The sequence below is a fragment of the Salvelinus namaycush genome, chromosome 3, assembly GCF_016432855.1.
Source record: "Salvelinus namaycush isolate Seneca chromosome 3, SaNama_1.0, whole genome shotgun sequence".
Taxonomy (NCBI): Eukaryota; Metazoa; Chordata; class Actinopteri; order Salmoniformes; family Salmonidae; genus Salvelinus; species Salvelinus namaycush.
Window position 1 is genome coordinate 75,586,519 of NC_052309.1, and position 23,268 is coordinate 75,609,786.

At 43.2% G+C, this 23,268-nt stretch overlaps 3 protein-coding genes across 3 annotated transcripts; 1 reads left to right on the forward strand and 2 right to left on the reverse strand.

Moving 5' to 3' along the window:
* Positions 1-594: 594 nt before the first annotated feature.
* Positions 595-2,433, forward strand: LOC120044598 (transcription factor jun-B-like). The gene has a single exon (XM_038989269.1). The coding sequence runs from the start codon at positions 943-945 to the stop codon at positions 1,921-1,923; it is 981 nt and encodes a 326-aa protein (XP_038845197.1). The 5' UTR covers positions 595-942; the 3' UTR covers positions 1,924-2,433.
* A 3,977-nt stretch (positions 2,434-6,410) lies between these two features.
* Positions 6,411-8,267, reverse strand: LOC120044040 (peroxiredoxin-1-like). Its single transcript, XM_038988630.1, has 6 exons — positions 8,157-8,267; positions 7,932-8,004; positions 7,575-7,728; positions 6,989-7,135; positions 6,751-6,881; positions 6,411-6,496 (listed from the first exon to the last, which is right to left on the reverse strand). The coding sequence occupies exons 1-6, from the start codon at positions 8,265-8,267 to the stop codon at positions 6,411-6,413; spliced, it is 702 nt and encodes a 233-aa protein (XP_038844558.1).
* Positions 8,268-8,331: 64 nt separating this feature from the next.
* Positions 8,332-15,409, reverse strand: LOC120044599 (riboflavin-binding protein-like). The gene is made up of 6 exons (XM_038989270.1): positions 15,292-15,409; positions 13,856-14,063; positions 13,598-13,691; positions 13,305-13,433; positions 13,079-13,175; positions 8,332-9,980 (listed from the first exon to the last, which is right to left on the reverse strand). The coding sequence occupies exons 2-6, from the start codon at positions 14,016-14,018 to the stop codon at positions 9,609-9,611; spliced, it is 855 nt and encodes a 284-aa protein (XP_038845198.1). The 5' UTR covers positions 14,019-14,063; positions 15,292-15,409; the 3' UTR covers positions 8,332-9,608.
* Positions 15,410-23,268: the final 7,859 nt, after the last annotated feature.

Here is a 23,268-nt window from a genome sequence, read left to right on the forward strand (position 1 = left end):
CGCAGCTCAGCGTCTGATGGACAATGCCTATCAATTTGTAACAATGTAACAACGTGGACCGTGAAACATCCCAGTAATGTAGTCTACTGTAGTGACAATATAACAGTCAGATCACAAAACGACGTATATCAACAGCCTAGAAACATGTTGACAAATTAGTCTAAACATCGTTGTACATTAGTCTTTACAGCGATTTCAATAAATTAGGTGAAGATTGTATAGAAGTATATTCTTAATCCAGCCCTGCTTCACTGTTCACTTTTCTTGCCTACATGAGCGTGTTAACGATCGGTTTACAATCAAAGTAGTTCCTGGCAATCGCGTCATAATCCTGACGTTATGTTGTTGGGCGTGCACAAATAGTTTCTATCCAATCAATTCCCTTTGCCAATCTTGACAGCTCGCGTGTGGGCTGATTCGGTTTGCATGGCCAGTGCACCGGGTGAGTGGAGATTTCGTTTATGGACCAATGGAATAGTCTAAAATACACAGACTCCGCTCACCCGGGGCACCGGGCCATGCAACACGAACTAGCCCAATGTTTGGTGTGTATATAAAACGGCATGTTACTAGCTGCTCACTCAGAGTGAATTTATCACATAGAACAACATACCCTGAACGCAACCTTATGTGTGGGTATAAAGTTGAGTTTTTTCTTATACAAGGTTGAAATAGATAGTTCAAGCCATTGGATCACGTCAATACTGCGGTCATTCATCTGTTGACAGCCTTCGTGGACCACTGCTCTGTTCTACATCTTGGATTTTCCCTCACACTTTTAGAAGTGAAATTCTTTTTTAGTTTTGAACTGGGGGGTCATTGCTGAAAAAGAGGGGTGCTTGCGTTGATGCGTAATCCTACTTTTTGCTGACACCGTCATTTGTTGACCAATATCCTGAGACTGTTTAAACACAACTGGTAAGCTCACTTTCCTACGACTTTATGTCTACAAAAATGGAGCAGCCTTTTTATCATGACGACTCTTTTATCTCGGCTTATGGCCACTCTGATGCTGCATTGCACGACTACAAACTCCTAAAGCAGAATATGAATATGAACTTGACAGAGCCATATCGCAACCTCAAGTCTGACTTGTACCAAGCAGCGCACCAGGACGTCGGGTCACTGAAGCTTGCTTCCCCTGAACTCGAAAGGCTTATCATCCAAAACAGTAACGGTATAATTACTACTCCCACCCCAGGCCAGTACTTCTACAACCGGAGCATCACCGATGAGCAGGAGGGCTTTGCGGAGGGCTTCGTGAAAGCCCTGGACGAGCTCCACAAGATAAACCATATGCCCATGGCCCCGCCCAACGTGTCTATTGGAGCGGGTGGTGTGACGACCTGTTCGGCGGCGGCCTCTAGTGTCTTCGGCTCCTCCCTGCAGCCCGAGCCTCCAATTTACACAACACTGAACGCTTATTGCCCAAACACTAACCTCTCTTCCGCATCCAGTTACCCCAGTACCACCATCAACTACTTACCGCCGCACCACCAGCAGAGCCATCACCAACAGACCTCGACGCACGCGTCACACCCCTTTCAGTACTCTCTACCTGGCGCTGGGGTCCATCCACAGCGCCTTGTGGCTTTCAAAGAAGAACCACAAACCGTCCCTGATCTACACAGCAGCGACGGTTCCCCGCCAATGTCCCCAATCGACATGGAAAATCAAGAGATAATCAAGGCCGAGCGGAAGCGGCTTAGAAACCGACTAGCAGCAACCAAATGCCGGCGCCGCAAACTGGAGCGCATCTCCCGACTGGAGGACAAGGTGAAAGTTCTGAAGTCGGACAATGCTGGGCTCTCCAACACAGCGACTGTGCTTCGTGAACAAGTCGCCCAGCTCAAACAGAAAGTCCTGACACATGTAAGCAGCGGCTGTCAGCTGATGTTGACGAGCAAAATGGAGGCATTTTAAATGGAGAGGCGAGGGCATTACGCAGAGTAATTCATGATTTAGAAGTGACAACACTGGAGGAATGTTCTACATGAACAGCACTGGAAGAGGCCATATACCGGCAGGCTATTGTTGGTAATGACAACACGGCCACAGGCTGTGTGTAGGCTGCTCTCATTTCGGGTAAAAGACTGACAAATGGTACTTCCGGATGCTGGACACCGCACAAGGGACCATATAATCCAAATGCATGACAACAGGAACAGCATCCAGACTGAACATAGACACTGACACTGAGTGACTACAAAAACAAACCAGAGACCACTTGATAGGCTGGTTTTGATACCTAATCAATGGAAATGTTATTGTATTGTTTGTAATTTTGCATATCATCATGCAATGCTGCATTCATTAAATGTTTAAGTTATTGTTTGCCAGGTTGATCCTGACAAATTAATATTGTCATGTTTACAATGTATTTTTTATTTGTGCGATGTATATTTAATTAAGTAAAGTCTCTTTTCAAAACGATTTTGGCTTCATGTTTGTCTATTGGTGTCATTCATGGTGTTTGCTAAAAATGCGACTTGGAAATTATATTGGTCGTTGAATGATGGCTATATGCGCAGAGGATTTTACACATTTACTGAAGTCTAATGTTATGCATGAACAACAACCTTAAGCGTGTGAATTAAATGGCTAGTTTTCATTGAAGATGGGTTTAGGTCATGCTCCTTTACAGTGAGAGATTCGATGCTATTAGACTACCTTTTACGCACAGCGTGTCCATATAAGGACTCTTCTGGTAGATTACGTCACTGTGAGCGAAGCTTTCTGGGAACTCCCGCCTTCCGTGCAAATTGGTTTCATTCCACTTCATCTAACACTTAGTATCAATAAGATGGTTTGGCACAACGGAATTTCCAATATTATTATTGAAACTAAGCTGGTGTATAGGGTAATAATTAAGAACTGAGCTTAGGAGCATAACAAGGGGAAACAAACTTTGACCAGATATGGACTTGGCACAGTCATAATTTCGCGAGGGTTATCAAATGACTACGGACAAAGTTCAGCCGCTAACTTTTCTTGACTATTTTAAATGACTGTATATTACTTAATTTTTCATATGGCATGAAGTGGTCAACCACTAGACAAAAATATTCAAAGTCGTCCCATATTCAAGGTGTCTGTTCTCAGTCCATCAATTCTCTAGTTGAATCATCTATTTGTATAAAGACTTATGTCCAATGGCCACCAGCTCATTCTGGGCACATTGTTTCCCATGATGCCTAGCCAGGGTAACTAAACATGGTGGTTGCGTACACACCACAGTTAAGACAGATTCGGGTATTATATTTGAATGAGTGCACATGGAAGTGACAGTGGCCTTTGGAATGCCGGGGGTGTTTAAAGATGCCACACAGCTTGGCAGAGCAGTAGAAGCGAGTGGGCATCTGGTGTGTGAGCGCATCTGTGTGTATGGATGGGTTGGGTTGGCATTGCCAAGGACAAGAACATTGTGGCGACATCAGAAAAATATGTGAGGCCCTGTTCTCTTTGAATTGAGTCAGGGATATGGGAAAAGTCTCAGTAAAGTCGAGTTAATTGAAGATTAGTCATCATACATTAACTTTTTATCCAAACAGTTTTTTAAATTCAAGCCCTTCAAAGTTGGCAACAGTTGCAACTCCTGTTGTTTTGCGGTCTTTGGCAGACAGAGGAGTTATTGAGTATGCACAAGCTGCTCTCAGAAAAACAGGAGGGGAATTCTGTCCTGTTAATGATGTAGGCTACAGCAGCCAGCTAGGCAAACAACCCAGCCAGCCTGCTCTCCACAACCTTCAGCACACTTGAGACGAAAATAAAATAAAACCACTTCAAAAGAATCGCTGAACGCTGGGGTTTTGACACACTTTCTCACCTCAGCCGTTTAGGAGAGAGGTTAAAACTTTTTTTTAAATTATGCCCCAATATGGAAAATATCAGCTACGACACCTACGTGTACTCCATTTCTGTATCTTTCAGTTTAAATAGTCCTACTAGTATTCATAAAAACAAGTGCAGTTTCCACCGTTTCTGTGTTTTAGTACAAAAAACTTGTGTAAAATTGATTTATTTTGATTTTGTTATACATAATTAAAATGTGACAGTCAAGAGCAAAGGTGTCCTAATTTAACCCTTCTCTCTCCTATACCAATTTCTTGTACTCTTCTATTGTTTTCACTTCTCGACACATTGGTGGGAGCGTAAATGTTCCATTGCCAGATGGAACTAATGTTTTTTGGATACTTGATTTCTCAGATCCCACCAAGGGGGAAATACATAAAAACATGGTGTTAACATGGTTATTTATGTATAGGCCTACACAACATGTATAAATACACACGCACAACCTGCCCATTTCAGCTTCTCGCTACCACAGCCCACAACCATCAGTGTCTGTGGGAACATCTGTGATGCAAGTGATGACGTATGAAGATCTGGGGTGAGTTTATTTTCCTCCCCTCTAGCCCCCTTTCACTGCTACAGGCCTCACTCTCTCGCTCCATCTCCCACATTTCTCTCGCATCATACATATTCCTCCCACCTCACCATGGCCATCTGAGCTTCTTTCAATAATTACATAACTCATTTCCGAGACATCTAGATCTACTAGGACAATGCAGATTAAATGGGATTTTGCATGCTGAATGTCTATGTAAAGGCGACATGGGTCTTCAATAGGAATCGTCTAAAACACTACTACAAACTTTTTCCATCTATCTCAAACCGAGGGAGGTAATCCCATAATCTTTTAAAGACAGTCAATTTGTGATAAGTAGTAGTCTACATAATGTCTGGTTTCTCAGTCCCATGTGTCACCAGAGGAGTAAGTTAAGTTGTAATAGAATGGAGTTGATATGCAGTGTACACTGTGCAGCTCACCATTAATGACCTCTGCAACACAGGGAACAGATTATAACCTCTTCTGAGACATGCAGGGCTCACTATCACCCTGGGAGATACAAGAAGCAGTTTGGTCATAACAAGTGGGATCATTCAAAAATAGAGAATGTTTATAATATATTATAATATAAAACCTTTAAAAGGGCAACTACACTTCCTGATCTGGCCTCGTTTTATATTAGGTTAATTAAGAAATGCTAGCGGCCATGACTGAATTCAAAACATGAGTTGATATCAGGGTGTGGTTTGATGTGGGTGTCTTGTGTGTGTGTGTTCGCAGGTGGGAAGAGTTAACCAAACTGTTTTGCCAATTAGCGGACTGTCAATAAATTACATAATGTAAATGCAAATATTTTCATGTTGTACACCTTTTAGTTCTCATCATGTTTTACATTTTTGTCTTATAATTTCTACAATTTATAGTTGGTTTGAGGTGTTTAAGTCATTGAAATGTGCAGCTATTGGAATTTTATCATATTGTCCCATGTACATTGTGTAATTTAGCAATGGTCCCTAACTAGCCCCATTGGTACAGTAGATCCAAAGTCAACCCAAGCACAGGCATTACAATCTGGTCACATGCAGCTGCACTCCGAATGAATGATTACTTGTGTGCTGCCAGCTGTGGGCAGGATTGAAACAAACCCAACCTTCCTTTACATTGTGATGCAGTCACGACCATAAGTCCCACAAAACTCAGTTTTGGATGAGACTATGACCAAAATGATCCTATTTACACATTATACTAAATTTAGACAGTAGAATAAATGTTTCTGACTCGATGCCATATAGGCTGTTTTCTAAATGAGAAGTAGTTTTTTATGGGCAGTTGCTCTTTAAGACTAATTTGTTTGTATTGTATCAATAAACAAAACCTATACAAAACCAATGTGTTCCAGAAAAACAGGGACATTGCTTGTTGAATGTGTGCATAGCACCATCTAGTGGTTAGTAACTGAAGCTTACTATTAACTCTATACCAGTGTTTATGTCATATTCCAATATAAAAGTACTGAATTAAACACTTGGTTTTAAACTATATTTTCTTTAAAAAGGCAAAAGCAACTTCCAAATGCTTCATCACTACAAAACTAGAGAACAATTTAGCTAGAAATTCTGTTTTTTTATTAACATTCCAGTTCATCAACAAAATACTCACATGGCACTGTTTGAATTGTAATCAAATCAAATCAAATGATATTTGTCACATGCACCGAATACAACAGGTGTAACCTTACAGTGAAATGCTTCATTACAAGCCCTTAAGCAACAATGCAGTTTTAATAAAAATATGTTAAGTAAATTTAGATAAGTTAAAAATAAAAAATCATTAGAGAACAGCAGTAAAATAAGCCCCATGATGGAATCAACATCAAGCCTAATACACAAATAATATATAATTTTCAAGAAATCTCACAAAACACATCCCCACTGACAGTGTAGTTGACACAGAATCAATGCGATCAGCAGACTCAGTCAGTCAGCGATCCAGCTAACAACAGTAAGGGCTCAGTTAGTACCCTGTATAGACGTAGCACCTCTAAGGAGGTGTGGATGGATCAGTTCTGTTTGGAGAAAAACTCATTGCTCTTCTGGCTGTCCGGGACGATGGTGTCTCTCCCTGGTCTCCATCCTGCTGGGCACACTAAAGAGAAACAAGTCACACATCTGCCCTGTGAACATACAGTGTATATCAAACACATTTGCTCACTAAATGTACTGTATATTCTAATAAGAATGGGAACTGTGCTGAAGAGGGGCTAGAGGTCAAGTAGCACTAGAGTGCATACAATGGAGGTCTATTGGTGCCTAACAATATGAGTCTCCTACCATGTCCTGAGATGTCAGCACATCCTACTCTAAATCTCTAACCTGCTCTCTGTCCCCTCCTCCTCTTACCCTCTCCAAACTTGTCAGTGTGCTGGAAGGCCTGCACCAGGTGCAGTGTCTCATCCACAGAGCACACTACTGACAGGTCGTTGATGGGGATCTGCTTCAGGATGCCCTTGTCATCAATCCCAAACAGACCTCTGGACAGTAGGGAGGAAGGTTAAAACAGGTTTAGGGCTGAGCACTGTATAAAGGTCAGGAAATGGGCAGCTGTAAGTGAGAGAGAGAGAGAATAGGATTATAAGACTTGTCCCAGAGCTTGGTAACAGATCTGTAGGCTATGCCCTCATCCTCCTTCAGCACTCCGTAGTCCCTGGAGATGGCCTGGGTGGGGTCAGCCAGCAGAGGGATCTTCATAGGGCCCAGACCTCCATGTTTCTTCTCTGTGTTGATCCTGCACAGGAGGGGGAGAGAGAGAATCACTATTACACACACAATAAATACAGGACTGTAGGCAAATGCACTGCACGCCTGCATGATTATTGATGACTTGAACAGTGGCCGCTACACATCTGCTGTGTATCTGGAGCTGCAAACCAACTCAGGCAGTCTTCCAGGGTCTTATCACAGCTACACAGAGAAGCTTAACTCTGGGCAGGGTGGGGCTTCAGGACCCTATGCAGCCTAGTGCATTTACTTCCTGGATTCCTCTTCACAAACATGAAAATTATTACCTAACAATAGCCACAAGTTGGGGTATTAAGTTAGATATATGCAGCAATATGCAAAATAAAAACATAGATTATACAGAAGGACAGTAGAGGACAAGATTCTGGTTTGTTTTCCTATATCAGTATTTTCCATATATGACCCTAGTAAGATAATGGTCTCACCAGGCCAGGTGACTGAAGTGGGAGTCTGTAGAGGCTGCCAAGACCTCACAGTCACTCTTCCTGAACTCCTCAGCACGTTCACTGAAGGCCACAATCTCAGTGGGGCAAACAAAGGTGAAGTCCAGCAGGTAGAAAAACAGCACTACATACTTCCCTTAGGGAGAAAAGACAAAAGGGATTTCAAAAGTATTGCATACGGTTTATGGTCATTTGCCTAATAGTTAAAAATCTGCTTCCATGACTTAACCTCAACACCATGGGATGTGTATAGCTAAGCAAAGATTTAAGTCTGAGAAATGTTGAGTTTGAATGTACTTTTTGTGTTTGTGTGTAGTTGATTTCACACCAAAGCAAAGCCTCTGTAGTAGGACAGCTTGACCTCTTCGAACTGTCCGTCCACTACGGCTGTAGCAGTGAACTCTGGGGCTGGCTGGGAAAACCTTGGTTAGCGGTGTAACTGCTGGTGTGGCGCCTTTGTAATTTGAACAATACATATACTATATTTATTCACTCCCATAATCAAACTGTCAAGCTGTCTGCCAGCTTGAGCTGGACTGGTGAGAACATCAGAGGTGGACTGACCCTGCGGCCATGTTTGGTGATGACATCATCCTTGGAATACACAGTGTTCTTATCCTGAGGTGACAGGTCAAACGGTTGGACAGTGCTGCATATGGAGAACACAGAACACATATTTGCTATGTATTTTGATCTGGCAATGGCTCTAATAACAACACAATAGAAAATACCAATGGAATGATTTTGAAATCCAGTGTTTATTGAGGATGTCAAGAAACAAAAGAACACCAAATAGGTATTCTTATCACACTCAGACAAACAGGTTCCCTTTAGGTCCTCCATTCTATAGACATTCTATAGAGTTTGGCTCTAATTCTACATCACAGCATCTTGAATGACATTGCCTGAATAGAGTTCTGATGCATTATCAAACTAACACAAAAGCCTTACTGGCATGAGTCATGTTTCTACATCAGCAGTCTAAGTCTGTCCTTTGCGCAGATTCTCTTTCTGAAATTCAAGACTTCCTCCAGCTATAAAGAATACTTCATCATTTTTAACAGCTGACTGACTCCTATGATTGCAGGATGGCAACCACTCTAATGATGTGGCTGTGCACCACCATCACAAACACCCTACCTCCCTCCTCACTATCAAACATTTCATGACAAGAAGACAGTAGTACATTACGTTATATCACGATAGTAAAATATGCCAAGCGTGTTGACAGTTGTACAGGTATGTCTAAAAAAGGTGTTTAGGATTGAGGAATAGAGGAATTTTGGACGCTTCAGTATGGATACGTATATCTCCTTTATGCCTAGTCTGATGGCAAAGTTACACAATACAGTTTAGAAACTACTGCAGTCTACTGATGAGTAAATACAACTCTACAGTATGATATGCACCGAGGCAGTCCCAGGCGCCTCACAAGATGATAGATATTTTCATTTGTAGGCCTACTAATGTAGCTGCAAGACTACATATGTTTATAATGAGCATACATGACTGACAATTACATGCCAAACATTGATGGCGATCATGAATGGTGTCACCTGTTTTAGCAACTACTTTACTTTATTACATTTACTTTTACAGGGACAGTGGACATTAATCAACATTACTACTGTATAAAAGTTTTAGTCAGCCGGCTAATTTTCAACTGCAGTCCCTGGGCCAAGTACCATGTAACAACAGACTGTAATACAACATGATGTCATACACTTTGATGTTATCTGTTGATTGTTTAACCTTTCAGAATAATGTTACAGTCAATGTCACTATTCGTACATTATTTACACAGTGTTAAGGGCATGTCATGTCATAATGGTTTTTATGTTTGGTATTACTTCAAAATATGGAGCGTCTCTAAGCAACATTTGATTGATGGGTTATAATGGTGCGTAATGATGAGAGGTACAGTATGTGAGGTAAGGTTAGTTATAAGAGCAAGATATGACAACCCCAGCTTGGGGACAGTGCTACAGATTCAGAGATCAGATTCTGTCAGTTCATCTACAGCCCACTCCCACTACCCTCCACATCATCCACCACGACTGAGCGTTTCCGCATCACAATGTTGCCGTTGCTCCTCCGCGCCTGCGGGGGCAGTGTGGCAGGCTTGGTCTGGGGCTGCGTGTGGCAGGGGGCACGGTAATGAGGCAAGCCACTCTTGGTGGTGTCCAGCTCCTCTGGGTCTTCCTCCAGGGCCCTGAGGGCAGAGATCACCTCCCTGTCCGAGGGGCTGAGGGTCAGGCATCCACAGGGACGTCCACCCTTACCATTGCTAATACTTTCACCCCCCTCCCGTTCCTCCTCCTCATCCTCCACCGTCATGAAGGCGTCCCCCCACAGGCTCTCACACAGGTCCCGGCCGTGCTGGTACATCTGTGGCAGCAAAGAGCAAATCATTGGAGGTGTAGTTTGACATTAGATTCAATATGACCCTTATCTTTTCTGTGTGTTGCAAATTATATCTCTGATTAAGGCACTCATTTTAATTGGGACTATTGATTACACTAAGATGTACCTTTTCTGAAAAAACATAGCATTTGCCAGGCAGCAGCTGCCACTCCCACTTCTCTCTCATCCATCCATTAGTGCCCTCATCATACAGAGAAAGGCTTTTAGAGACACGGGGGACCAGCACACAAGGTCATGCTTCATCTGTCATCTAAAAGCCAGCTGATTGCGGGAAATAAATATGTTTTCCCCTTCACTTTAATCCAAATTCAGGTTTTAGGGCCAAAAAAAACATAATGAAGTCTAAGCCTACATTTCTCAGAAAAGCTTGATATTGGAAAAGCTTATTAGTAGAATGGTACTGACACCGTGGGTCTACGCGTTTACAGATGTAGGATCTTAATTTGATTACTCTTTTGTTGCTGAGAATTTTCCTGCACCGCAAGCAATGCAGATGAGCTTTCTTATTTAAATGAACTGTAAACACAATCTAACACACAATTATATTAACAGTATTACACTTTTCATGTAGCCTACTTTTGGCCAGATAATAGCTTAACCACAGCTCCAGCTACATTATGGACTAAGCATTTAAATCCTGTTGCTGAATGATTATTTTGCTGTGACATTATAGGTCAAATTAAGATCCTATATCTGTAAGCTCTGATTCTCTGGGGAGTGAGTCATCACCACTTTGTAAGAAATGCTACCGTTACAACTCTCCTCTCTCCTCCCTCCCCCCTCTCCTCTCTCCTCTCCCCCTCTCTCATCCTGTCTGTCTGAGGGATAAGGAGTGAATGAGTCACTCAGAACATTTAGGAAGCACTGCTATATTGACTGTGTTAGAAGGACAGCACTGTTGCTGTGTAGCAGATAGCTACTAGCTGGTCTTATTACTAGCCTCCTCTCCTGGGGCGGCCATGGTCATGTGCCTAACCCTAGTGCCTAACCCTAACCTTACATTTGTTTTCATGAAGTTTTACAATATCGACAATATTTTTACTTTGCCGTTGGCTGGATCTAGAGGAAATCGCTCAGTTCTGCCTTAAGGAGAAGATTCATCCCAATAAACGTCAACCTGCTGTTATCGCAACACAGGAGTGCATGTTAGTGCAGAGTCACTGCCCATTTCACTGCCCATTTCAGACCCAGTGTTTGAGTGGAGAGCGTGAAGAGAGTGTTGGTTTCCTTGTTGATGATGTTAAGAAGCCCCAGAACATTGCTGTGGCCAGTGAGGCGATGGAGAGGAGCCAACAGAGCTTACAGACGATGAGGGAGAAAGCCAGAGAGGATCCTGGGAGAAGGGCCAGGGGAACGTTTTGATGGTTTGTACGTGTGTGTGCAGTATTGTGTGTGCATGTACAAATGTTTTTGTGTGTGTTTAGCTTATGTGTGAATGCAGTATGTGCATGTGTTTGTGTGTGTAGCCTATATGTGAGTACAGAATGTGCATGTGTTTGTTTGTGTGTGTGTGTAGCCTATATGTGAGTGCAGTAGCCAATGTGCAAGTGTGTGTGTTTCTGTGTATTTATTTGCAGCCTGCCTGCTGTGTACAGTGGCCCTGAGGCAGACTGAAGCATTGTCAGCTCGATTAGGGAGGACATGTGAATGGGTGAGGTGCAGTTAGCTTCCCAATTCCTTTGTCTGATGAGGAATCAAACTGAACATTCCAGTCTAACCTACAAACTGTTTACTATCTATGTTAAAATAATTGTTTTTTGAACAGCTGAAGATCATTAAAAGAGCCGTCATTAAAATGCCTGGACACAAATTGCTTCCTACCTCATTTGAGTTCCAAAGTCAGTTGCTCTTAAGCAAAGGGTCAAACTAATGAATAGCATAAATCTGTGAAAATATTGTTATTGTGTTAACAATATTTCTATTAGATGTGAGTTGTTTTGTTCAAACATTCTGACTCCTCCTTATGGGGTGTTTTGGAGGTCTCTGTGTAGCAGGACCCTCATATTCAGAACAGCTTAACTTTAATTGAATGGCCTCACAATAATTAGATTTTTATTTGGTATATTTGTGGTTCCCTGACCTGCCTCTTCCACATAAACATACACACACTCCTGTCACCTCTCATCATCACATCCAACCACTGATTATGTGTGTGTGTGTCAGAGGGGGCTGGTGTGGGGAGCTATAGTGGGACGTGCTCATTGTATTGGCTGGAATGGAATCAATGGAACCGTTCTTTTTTGATGTGTTTGGTACCATTCCATTCATTCCAATACAGCCATTACAATGAGCACGTCCCCATACATCTCCTCCCATCAGCCTCCTCTGGTGTGCGTGCATGTTTGTGTGTGACTGGGAGGTTCACAGTTGGTCCCAGCTGTGCACAAGCCCTGGGTCACTCTGCCTCTTTTTATATCCTCCTCTGTCCAGTGGAGCAGTACAGAGCAGAGCCCAGGGGCGGACTGGCCATCTGGCATTCTGAGCAAATGCCAGATAGGCTGGACCATTTTTTATCACATTGGGCCTGTCTAACTTGGATTTTTTGTGCAAAACAATCATTATCTGGCTAATAATGGGGGCCTTGAGGAAAGAAATGGGCCAGTGTGGGGGCCTCGAGGAAAGAAATGGGCCGGTGTTGGCAGGTTTGTTAGAAATGCCAGGGCCGATTTCTGGTCCCAGTCCGCCCCTGGCAGAGCCCCTCCTTTATTCCACTTAGCCAGGCTTTGTGTCCTTAATCCCTCACTGATCACTGAGACCAGCAGTACCAGTACAACTAACACTGACTCAGCTATACTACCATGATTCTTTGCTAACCTAGCCTTGCATGCCAGGTTTCTCTATCTTCCTACAGCTCTATCATAAGAGACACAGCTGGAGAAAGAGACTAGGATGGTTCTTAACTTCCTCAAAGAAATTAATCATTGAGTCTAAATATCTCTTTTGGAAAAAAAAAAATATATATTTATAGCAAGGTTAAAACACAGCTCAACACAGCATTACAGCCAACTCAACATGGCTCCCTCCCATGAGACTGGCTGCTGCCCATCCAATCAACAGCCTACCTGCTGATACGGCACACAGTTCCCAGTGCAGTTCTGTCCTCTGGGGTCTCTGGCCCAGTTACGAGCACATGTCATGTCCATCCTGCAGGCCTCATACCTGAAGAAAAATGTTATGTTGCAATGACCAGATGACAGATCAACATTTGATACTGCTGGATGATGTGATTAGCGCAGAGCCTTCAGTACAGTTTACATTGGGGACCCTAGGTTATTGTAGTGAGCTCACCAGTCACGGCAGAAGCTGTGGCACAGTGGCACGGCCTGCATGGAGGACTGGAGGTGAGAGTGTGGCCAGCGGGCTGCATCAGGGGAACAACGGTAGAAACAGGTCACACGCTTCAGGAAGTCCTCACACCTGGACATAGAGATGGATGGGAGAGAGAGAGAGGGTAGACCAGCATGATGCTGCCACCACCATGCTCCAGCAGTGCAATGCTTTTGTCTCTGTTGGCTTTGATGTGATAGATTGAAAATATTGGTTATATCATGATCAAAGGCCGCTGTAAATTGCAGACTTACTTCGGGCTCAGTTTCCCACACTTGTCCCAGGGGTTGTTCTTCTCACTGGTCATGGGATTAAGATCCTGGATGTCATCCTCTGAACAACATGCATCTGATGAGAGAACAGATATGGATAGATTATGACCATGGGGAGACACCTCATCTCATAGGAGGATTGAGGATTTAGATAGTAAACTTCCAACAGCAGTTTTCTCTCTTTATCATGGTTTGACGATGCATGTTGTTGTCTTTAAAAAGCACAGTGCTCTCACTCACTCTCAGCATAGATTGTGCACTCTTTCAGGTGAGGTTCCTGGCTGGGCGTGATCTTCTGTCTACCGTCCTGTAGACACGCCCCCTCCAAACACAAAATGCGACCAATCAGGGTAGCCGCTAAATATGCACAGACCAATGGCAGGGAGTTTGACTTGATAGCCATTTCTTCAACCTGCGATACGTTCAGCTAGCCGGCTATAATCAGGACCTTGGACAGCGGAGCGGGAGACAAGCGGGTTCAGTGAACCATACAATATGAAGACCAGTTTTTTAAATAATGTGACATTTGAATGTTTCCCTATTGCCTATAGCACTAAAGAGAATATTTCCCTATTGCCTATAGCACTAAAGAGAATGTTTCCCTATTGCCTATAGCACTAAAGAGAATGTTTCCCTATTGCCTATAGCACTAAAGAGAATGTTTCCCTATTGCCTATAGCACTAAAGAGAATGTTTCCCTATTGCCTATAGCACTAAAGAGAATGTTTCCCTATTGCCTATAGCACTAAAGAGAATGTTTCCCTATTGCCTATAGCACTAAAGAGAATGTTTCCCTATTGCCTATAGCACTAAAGAGAATGTTTCCCTATTGCCTATAGCACTAAAGAGAATGTTTCCCTATTGCCTATAGCACTAAAGAGAATGTTTCCCTATTGCCTATAGCACTAAAGAGAATGTTTCCCTATTGCCTATAGCACTAAAGAGAATGTTTCCCTATTGCCTATAGCACTAAAGAGAATGTTTCCCTATTGCCTATAGCACTAAAGAGAATGTTTCCCTTTTGCCTATAGCACTAAAGAGAATATTTCCCTCAAAAGGGAGTAAGATCAACCACCACTGATCAAAAACGGTCTAGTCTGTCCATAACATAGTTTGTATTCAATGACGTGCCGTGGAGCATCTCGCCTAATTAAGGAGGTTCAAGGATTGGTGTGATGTATGACACAGCCTGTGAAATATTCAACTATAGCCTATCTAGCCATTGGATAACGCTAGGCATGCATAACAATACCTGATTAAATCCTAAATATGGTATTTTCTTATGAACTTCCGTTTAAGTATTTGATAGAAAATGAGTTACAGACATGTTTAACACATTTCAGAGTTTACTAATCGCTTTGTTAGATGTATAACAATGTAGGCTACTTGAGACTATCAGCTACAAACCTACAACTGACTGACTTTCTTTCAGTAAAACGATGACCAAACCTGACAAACTCAACTATCAACTAATCATTTCACAACAAAATAATTAAGATTTGAACAAATGCAAAGATGGGCTACTGTAAAACCATGTTTGATTAGCTTTAAACAAAATAACGGGAATGACAAGATGTAACACCACAACATCCCAACTGCGTAGTTTGCTATCTGTGTCCATTTGTTTATTTTCCACTATCGAAAAAATACTTTACTCCTCGCCTGCCTTAGCCTACCTGTCGGTGGGAGAAACCGTTTTCCTATTGATTCTGCTTGGTCTTGTGCGACGTGTCTCCTCAGCTTTGGAATCGTCGTGGAAACAGCACCACTCTACGCAGCTCTTCCTCCTGGCTGACTGCTTGTTATGATCACTTCTTCCCAGAGGCAGCACGACAGTTTCTCACTGGTTTAACTGAAGGACATCTAAGCCCCTGGCCACCTCCCCCACCTCCTCCTCCTCCTCCTCCTCCTCCCGCTTGCTGGTAATCCATATCACACACACACACACACACACACACACACACACACACACACACACACACACACACACACACACACACACACACACACACACACACACACACATATACACACACACACACACGCACGCGCGCACACACACACACACACACACACACACACACACACACACACACACACACACACACACACACACACACACACACACACACACACACACACACACACTAATTTGTATCATATACATTAGAAAGATATGTGTGGAGGTATTCCCATCCAATATTGTACCATGTAATATGATGACCTTTAAATTATTTGGCCTGAGCATATTATGTCCAGGTAGTGTCATTCTGTATCAAACGTACTGTCATTCTGTATCAAGCACCAGTTACTGAAAAACACCAGGATATGGTTGTCAGTGGATTCATCAAATTGATTGGGTCCTATATGAACGTGTTGGCGCGGCGTTGTCCTTGGTATAAGTGCATCCTCCTCAAGTGCTGAGTCACCTGTCCTCCCCTCCTCCCACAAACCCAGAGGTCAGGGCTTTGTGTGAAGGGGAGGTGAAGGATGAGATTTGATACTGTATGATATGCTGAGAGCATTGGAATACATCTCCCTGCTGACAACCATTGCCCAACAAATAACTTCAATCTGCCACTTGCAGCAAAATCCACACTCCATTTATTTTTGCAATGAGGCATACATTTGTTTCAATGTTTTGATGTTTGGGCCTTTGTGACCTACTGTATGTTGGTGAAAATAGAGATCCAAACAGACACTTTGCCCAGTGCTCATCCTGTCCTGTACTCTTGTCTTGTAATCTCTCTCCCCCTCAGACCCGGGGTGCCAGCTAATCCCTGCCCCAGACTCCCTGTGTCGTCACTAGCCTTTTGGCCTCTTCACAGCAGATGGAGTTCCTTGTGGCCTAGATACGATTGCCTAAAACCAAGAACCTGAAATTATATAACAATAAGATATGACAATAAGATATGGCAATAGGATAATGACATTCTGATCCATTATTGGGTTTGGTAGCATTGGTGTGCAATACCTTGAGTCTTATATAAGTCCATTGTACAGTATTGAGTTCAAGTGTATTCATAGAAGAAAAGGATGGAGCTTAATGGAGCAATAACATATAGTAGACCTATAGAATGCCTAGATTCATATCATCCTATAGGAGGAGGATTCTACACATTTGCCTCACATGGGCCCAAATTCACCAGACAGTTTCATAATCAGGGGCTGTTCACAATGCACTTATTTACGAGGATGAGGGGGCGCGAGGCAGACAGAAACAATTTCCATTTGGCTATTAGAAGGCGAATAATGATATCCTTTGTGTGGGAGCTATTCAGGGACCAATGACATGGGGGACAGAGATTTGCATTGCTGTGAACTGTTGTTTTTAATTAACCGCGAGGTTGCCGGGAACCAGTCCTAGAGTTGGCAAACAGTATAGCGATCCTTGTTGTCTCGCTAATTGCAAGACATTCTTTGCTTTGATCCACTGACCCATTTCTTAGGCTTTTATTTTCTGATCGGTTTAAGAGTGGTGGACAACTAAAGAGGAAGACAACTCAAAATACTAATCTCATAGTCCCCCTTTAGAATTTCCAAACAAATCAAAAATATTAGTGTAGTCTGTGTTGCTTTGCAGAGGCTGTGTAGTGCGATTATGTAAGCTAAGAGAGGCTACACACAACCTGACCTCTCACGCAATGACAAGTGAAATACAGACTGATTGGAATTCCAGGCCAACAGAATGTGGCTTGAGTATTACTTCCTCAAGACTGGACCCTAGAAATAATCTGAAAAATATTCTGTGAAATTACAGAATATTGATAGCATTACATACTTTATATTATCAAAAAAAGAAACTCTTTACATACAGTGCCTTCGGAAACTTGACTTTTTACACATTTTTGTAGGTTACAGCCTTATTAAAAAAAATATGTAATTGTTTTTTTTACTCATCAATCTACACACAATACCCCATAATGACAAAACAACAACAGGTATAAAACGGAAATATCAAATTTACATAAGTATTCAGACCCTTTACTCAGTCTTCTTGGGTATGACGTTACAAGCTTGGCACACCTGTATTTGGGGAGTTTCTCCCATTCTCTGCAGATCTCTCAAGCTCTGTCAGGTTGGATGGGGAGCGTTGCTGCACAGCTATTTTCAGTTCTCTCCAGAGATGTTCAATCGGGTTCAAGTACGGGCTCTGGCCGGGCCACTTAAGGACATTCAGAGACTTGTCCCGAAGCAACTCTTGGCTGTGTGCTTAGGGTACATGTCCTGTTGAAAGGTGAACCTTTGCCCCAGTCTGTGGTCTTGAGTGCTCTGGTGCAGGTTTTCATCAAGGATCTCTCTGTACTTTGCTCCGTTCATCTTTGCTTCGATCCTGACTAGTCTCCCAGTCCCTGCCGCTGAAAAACATCCCCACAGCATGATGCTGCCACCACCATGCTTCACCGTAGGGATGGTGCCAGATTTCCTCCAGAAGTGACACTTGGCATTCAGGCCAAAGAGTTCAATCTTGGTTTTGGCAAACTCCAATCGGGCTGTCATGTGCCTTTTACTGAGGAGTGGCTTCCGTATGGCCACTCTACCACAAAGGCCTGATTGGTGGAGTGCTGCAGAGATGGTTGTCCTTCTGAAAGGTTCTCCCATCTCCACAGAGGAACTCTAGAGCTCTATCAGAGTGACCATCGGGTTCTTTGTCACCTTCCTGACCAAGGCCCTTCTCCCCCCGATTACTCAGTTTGGCCAGGCAGCCAGCTCTAGGAAGAGTCTTGGTGTTTCCAAACTTCTTCCATTTAAGAATGATAGAGGCCATTGTGTTCTTGGGACCTTCAATGCTGCAGAAATGTTTTGGTACCCTTCCCCAGATCTCTGCCTCGACATAATCCTGTCTCGGAGCTCTATGAACAATTCCTTCGACCTCATGGCTTAGTTTTTGCGCTGACATGCATGGTCATCTGTGGGACCTTTTATAGACAGGTGTGTGCCTTTCCAAATCATGTCCAATCAATTGAATTTACCACAGGTGGACTCCAATCAAGTTGTAGAAACGTCTCAAGGATGATCAATGGAAACAGGATGCACCTGAGCTAAATATGGAGTCTCATAGTAAAGGGTCTGAATACTTATGTAAAACCTGTTTTCGCTTTGTCATGATAGGGTATTGTGTGTAGATTGCGGAGGATTTAAAATGTATACATCATTTAGGCTGTAAATAAAGGTCACAACAACCTGGGTGCTTTAATGTCACCATGTTTCATTAAGGTGTGTTGGGTGTGATGAAAATAAAGAGTGTGTGTGTGTGTCAGTTGGTAGAGCATGGCGCATAGGTTTGAAGCCCAACTGAAGCATTATCTAATGGCAAGACTCCCACCCTGTGTTTGTACTATGTTATTACACTCTGTAGGGTTATTCTCAGCCTGATGACCTTGTCAAAAACACCCGAGGTCCATCAGGCCTACATGAAGAACATAAAAAAACAAACCATAAAATAGTACGTTAACATGTCATGCTCAATAGTAAAAAACAGTAGTATTATTCATCCATGTAGTTTATTGGGGGGGCGGGGGGGGGGAAGTTAGGAGAGACACTTTTTAAATGGTTCAGTATAACGTTTAAATGCATTGCTGTGTTAGTGCTCCCCACGAATTGGAAAGAGGCACCCCGGGGTGCAATGCTCCATCCCCGCCTCTGGAAGTGGGCGTCGGAGGCAACGACGGATTGTGAGATGTGATCGACGTCTGCTCTCGGTGGAGGCTGAAAGTTTGTGGAGTGTCTGGACTGAAACGCTTCTTCCTTAGAGGCCTACCGGATTAGTAGCTCACCTGGCTAACTTGTAGACAGACACCTGTTCAGGACGGATGTGCTTCTAATGCTGCGTTAATGTCATGTCGGACTGATCGGATAAATGACTTGTCAAGTTCGAAGGAACGACTTGGAGCGTTGACGTGCTCGGGGCTCGGAAGGTACGCAAGAACCATTCTCACGATTGACAGCAGAAATCGTGTTGACAGCAGAAACCATGTTTGTTGCCATTTTCAGTGGTGCATGATGTTGGAAAGATCGCGGTCCAGACATCATACCATCATACACGTGCATTTTTCCCAGTAGGAAGTATATATTTAGAGTCCCCGACATCATTTGAACGCGGCATAACTAACCCATTGTTTTATGTCAGATGGCGTCACTCCTATGCAACGCTTGTCACTCAACCGATATCATGCTGCGTTCAAGACAACTCAGACCTCGGAAACTTAGAAATGTCCGACTTGGAAACACATTGTGGAAAGATGACCTCAGAGTTTCCCAATTGGAAAGTATCAGAAAAAAATCTACCAATATCAAGCTCTGCGCAAAAAAACAGACCCACATTTTAACTCAGAAGTTCAGAGTTTCCGAGTTGTCTTGAAAGTACCATTTGTGCAGGTGAACTCAACACTCTATCTGATGTAAGACTATGCTTCTAACCTTCTTGTCGTATTGAAGACAAGTTGCCTCGGAACATCAGAAACTCCAACATTTCTGACTTGGAAACTCGTAGAAGGTGAGGTTCGAGTTTCCCAATTGGAAAGTATCAGAATCAACCAATAGGAAGTGCGACACAAAGAATGTACTCACATTTCAACTATGAGTTTATGAGTTTCTGAGTTGTCTTGAACTCGGCATCTGTTTCAGTGCTCTAATATATGCAGTGTTTTGTTAACGTGTCATGATATGTAAAATCTTCCAAATTAGCTAAGCACCCTGGCCTGCTGCGCTGACAGGATTGGTGACAGATAAGCCCATGTCTGGACATGTACAATTGCCTTAGCAAAGGATTGAAAGGTTGTAACTGCATTAGAGAGTCCTGCCATGCCAAAGAGGTGCTATCCATTCATCTATTTTCTGAAGAAAAGTCCCACACAACATTATACTGCCTCTTCTCCAGTACCTAAATCAGGACCATGGACAGCACCACAGCCTTCCGAAAGAGCCTGTGACCTAACAGCAGGTCAGGCCAAACTAGCTCTGTTACCCCTCTCTATGGGGCCAAGGCCTATACTAACTTACCTCCCATTCTTTTCATAATGGGATTGCCTATATACTGTCTACTGTGTCTCTAAACAACCAACAGGGACATTATTGGACTCTGTCTACAACAGAGCATATCATATGGTTACATGGATGAAGTTTGTTTTCAATAAAACAATGTATCTGTATAAACGAGAGTGGGGGAGCAAGGCTTTTTCATTGTCTTTTTCATCTTCTTTTGGCATCCATCCAGCCTCTGGGGAAGGCGGTAGACATTTTACGCTTTCCAAGATTATCTTTCTTCATTTCCTTTCCGTGACAGACAGGCTCAGAGAAAGATGGAGTGATGAACAGAGAGAAAGAATCAATGAGTAATAATCAGATCTTATTTCGACAGAGGTGCACTGACACACACACACACTCTCTCTCTCTCTCTATTTTCATCACTCCCAACACACCTTAATGCCTACAGAAACGTGGTGACATTTAAGCACCCACGGTGTTGTGACCTTTATTTGAGAGTATAGCTCCAGAGTGTCTGTCTGTGTGCACACACAGGGAAGATACACTGAGTGTACAAAACATTAGGAACACCTGCTCTTTCCATGTCATAGACTGACCAGGTGAATCCAAGTGAAAGCTATGATCACTTATTTATGTCACCACTTCAATCAGTGTAGATGAAGGGGAGGAGACCGGTTAAATAATATTTTTTTAAGCCTTGAGACAATTGAGACATGGATTGTGTATGTGTGCCATTCAGAGGGTGAATGGTCAGGACAAAATATTTAAGTGGCTTTGAACGGGGTATGGTAGTAGGTGCCAGGCGCCATGGTTTGAGTGTGTCAAGAACTGCAACGCTGCTGGGTTTTTCACGCTCAACAGTTTGACGTGTGTATCAAGAATGGTCCATCACCCAAAGGACATCCAGCCATCTTGTCACAATTGTGGGAAGCATTGGAGTCAACATGAGCCAGCATCCCTGTGTAATGTTTTCGACACCTTGTAGAGTCCATGCCCCCAACAAATTGAGGATGTGGGGGTGTTACTCAACATTTGGAAGGTGTTCCTAATGTTTTGTACACTCAGTGTAGATTGCATGAGACAGTATGCAGACAGATTCATGTTTGTATTACGAGCAGTCTCTGCACTTAATCTCGTCTCCTGTAGATGGATTGGAGGGGAGCGTCCTCTCGTAAGGCCCTGTTTGTCCCATAACTCCACCTATACATTGACACCTCAGAGGGAACAGATCCATACACCACACTGAGCTCCCCCTCTCTGCCTTCTCTGCAGCGCGACCAGCCGTATGCATGCTGATCACACTTTGTTTTGGCATTCATCATCATTCACTGTTGTAGACGAGGGGCATGCTGTAACCACTGTTAATGAAATGAGTGGAACCGGAAAAAACCTGAGAAAGACTTGTTTGGATGGAACACCCCTGTGACCTATGTTCAGTGGGTCAGTGGGGCATTACCACTTTTAAGCCTGTTACTGCAGCAGCGTACTGTTTCTCACGCCGTCACACGCTCTCAAACAGATTCACACACTGACCCTCTGCTTCTATTTAATAGGCTTAGTTGGACAGGAACAGAGTGTGAGTGTAAAGCCTGCATGTATGTGTGTGAGTGTGACAGGAGGTGTCCAGGGAGACCATAACTCCAGCTGTCTCTGTGGTCATCAAATCAACAGAGAAGTAGTACATCCTATAAACATGCTGTGCATGACATCCATCCATGTTTCACTCACAGTGCCTGCAGAGCCACTTGGCAACAGTGCTAAACATTGTTTTCTACTCCACAGTGACACACACACACTCACACACACACACACACACACACACACACACACACACACACACACACACACACACACACACACACACACACACACACACACACACACACACACACACACACACACACACACTCACACACAAAGACTGCACTAAGACTTTAATCTATCTCAGTTTGCTCTCTGAAAACACTTTCCTCTAATGACGTTTGCTGTGTCTGTCTTTGTTGTTGCCTTTTATCTCTGGTATATTGAGTAGTGCCTTCTGCCTGAGCTAAGCAACTATGAGTTATACATGAAAAGGAGTTTCTCTTTAGAAGTTGGCTTAAAAGAGTGACAGCAAAACTCTCTCATAAGTAAAGTTGTTTCACTTATTTTTTTTTACCAGAAAGTCCCATTGAGTAAAAAAAAGAAGATTGTAAGACCCCAACGTGACCAGGGCAAATCCTGCCTTGAAATCCCCTGTCAGTCAGGAACATGGACTAATTTACCTGGATCTCTAATACAGTTATCTGGCACATATGGGGTTACGGTTACCGTCTGCTGTTCTCTCAGTTACAGTAAAAAGAGTCTGATCCAGGAGAATATCTAGCTACCCAAAAGAAAGGAGCCATGCCTTGGTCATTAGACTAGGCTGTTCCCTCCTCAGTCCCTGGCTGGTTGGTTGTGAGCCATTTGAGATGTGTGTGTGTGTGTGCGTGTGTGTGTGTGTGTGTGTGTGTGTGTGTGTGTGTGTGTGTGTGTGTGTGTGTGTGTGTGTGTGTGTGTGTGTGTGTGTGTGTGTGTGTGTGTGTGTGTGTTTGACCAATCATCTTAGAGTGGCTGTCCCTAACAGTGGGTGATGACTGTGGTGCTGATCAGAGCTTAATGGCATCCTGCTGGGCTCATCCATT

Excerpts from the sequence above, each read along its gene's own strand:
- LOC120044598 (XM_038989269.1), top strand. The coding sequence starts at position 943 with ATGTCTACAAAAATGGAGCAGCCTTTTTATCATGACGACTCTTTTATC.
- LOC120044040 (XM_038988630.1), bottom strand. The coding sequence starts at position 8,267 with ATGTGTTCTGTGTTCTCCATATGCAGCACTGTCCAACCGTTTGACCTG. Across the intron at positions 8,005-8,156 it reads TCACCAAACATGGCCGCAGG|CCAGCCCCAGAGTTCACTGC; the intron begins GTCAGTCCACCT and ends AGGTTTTCCCAG. Across the intron at positions 7,729-7,931 it reads CAAGCTGTCCTACTACAGAG|GGAAGTATGTAGTGCTGTTT; the intron begins GCTTTGCTTTGG and ends TTTCTCCCTAAG.
- LOC120044599 (XM_038989270.1), bottom strand. The coding sequence starts at position 14,018 with ATGGCTATCAAGTCAAACTCCCTGCCATTGGTCTGTGCATATTTAGCG. Across the intron at positions 13,434-13,597 it reads TGTGGGAAACTGAGCCCGAA|GTGTGAGGACTTCCTGAAGC; the intron begins GTAAGTCTGCAA and ends CTCTATGTCCAG. Across the intron at positions 9,981-13,078 it reads ACTGTGTGCCGTATCAGCAG|ATGTACCAGCACGGCCGGGA; the intron begins GTAGGCTGTTGA and ends TTGCTGCCACAG.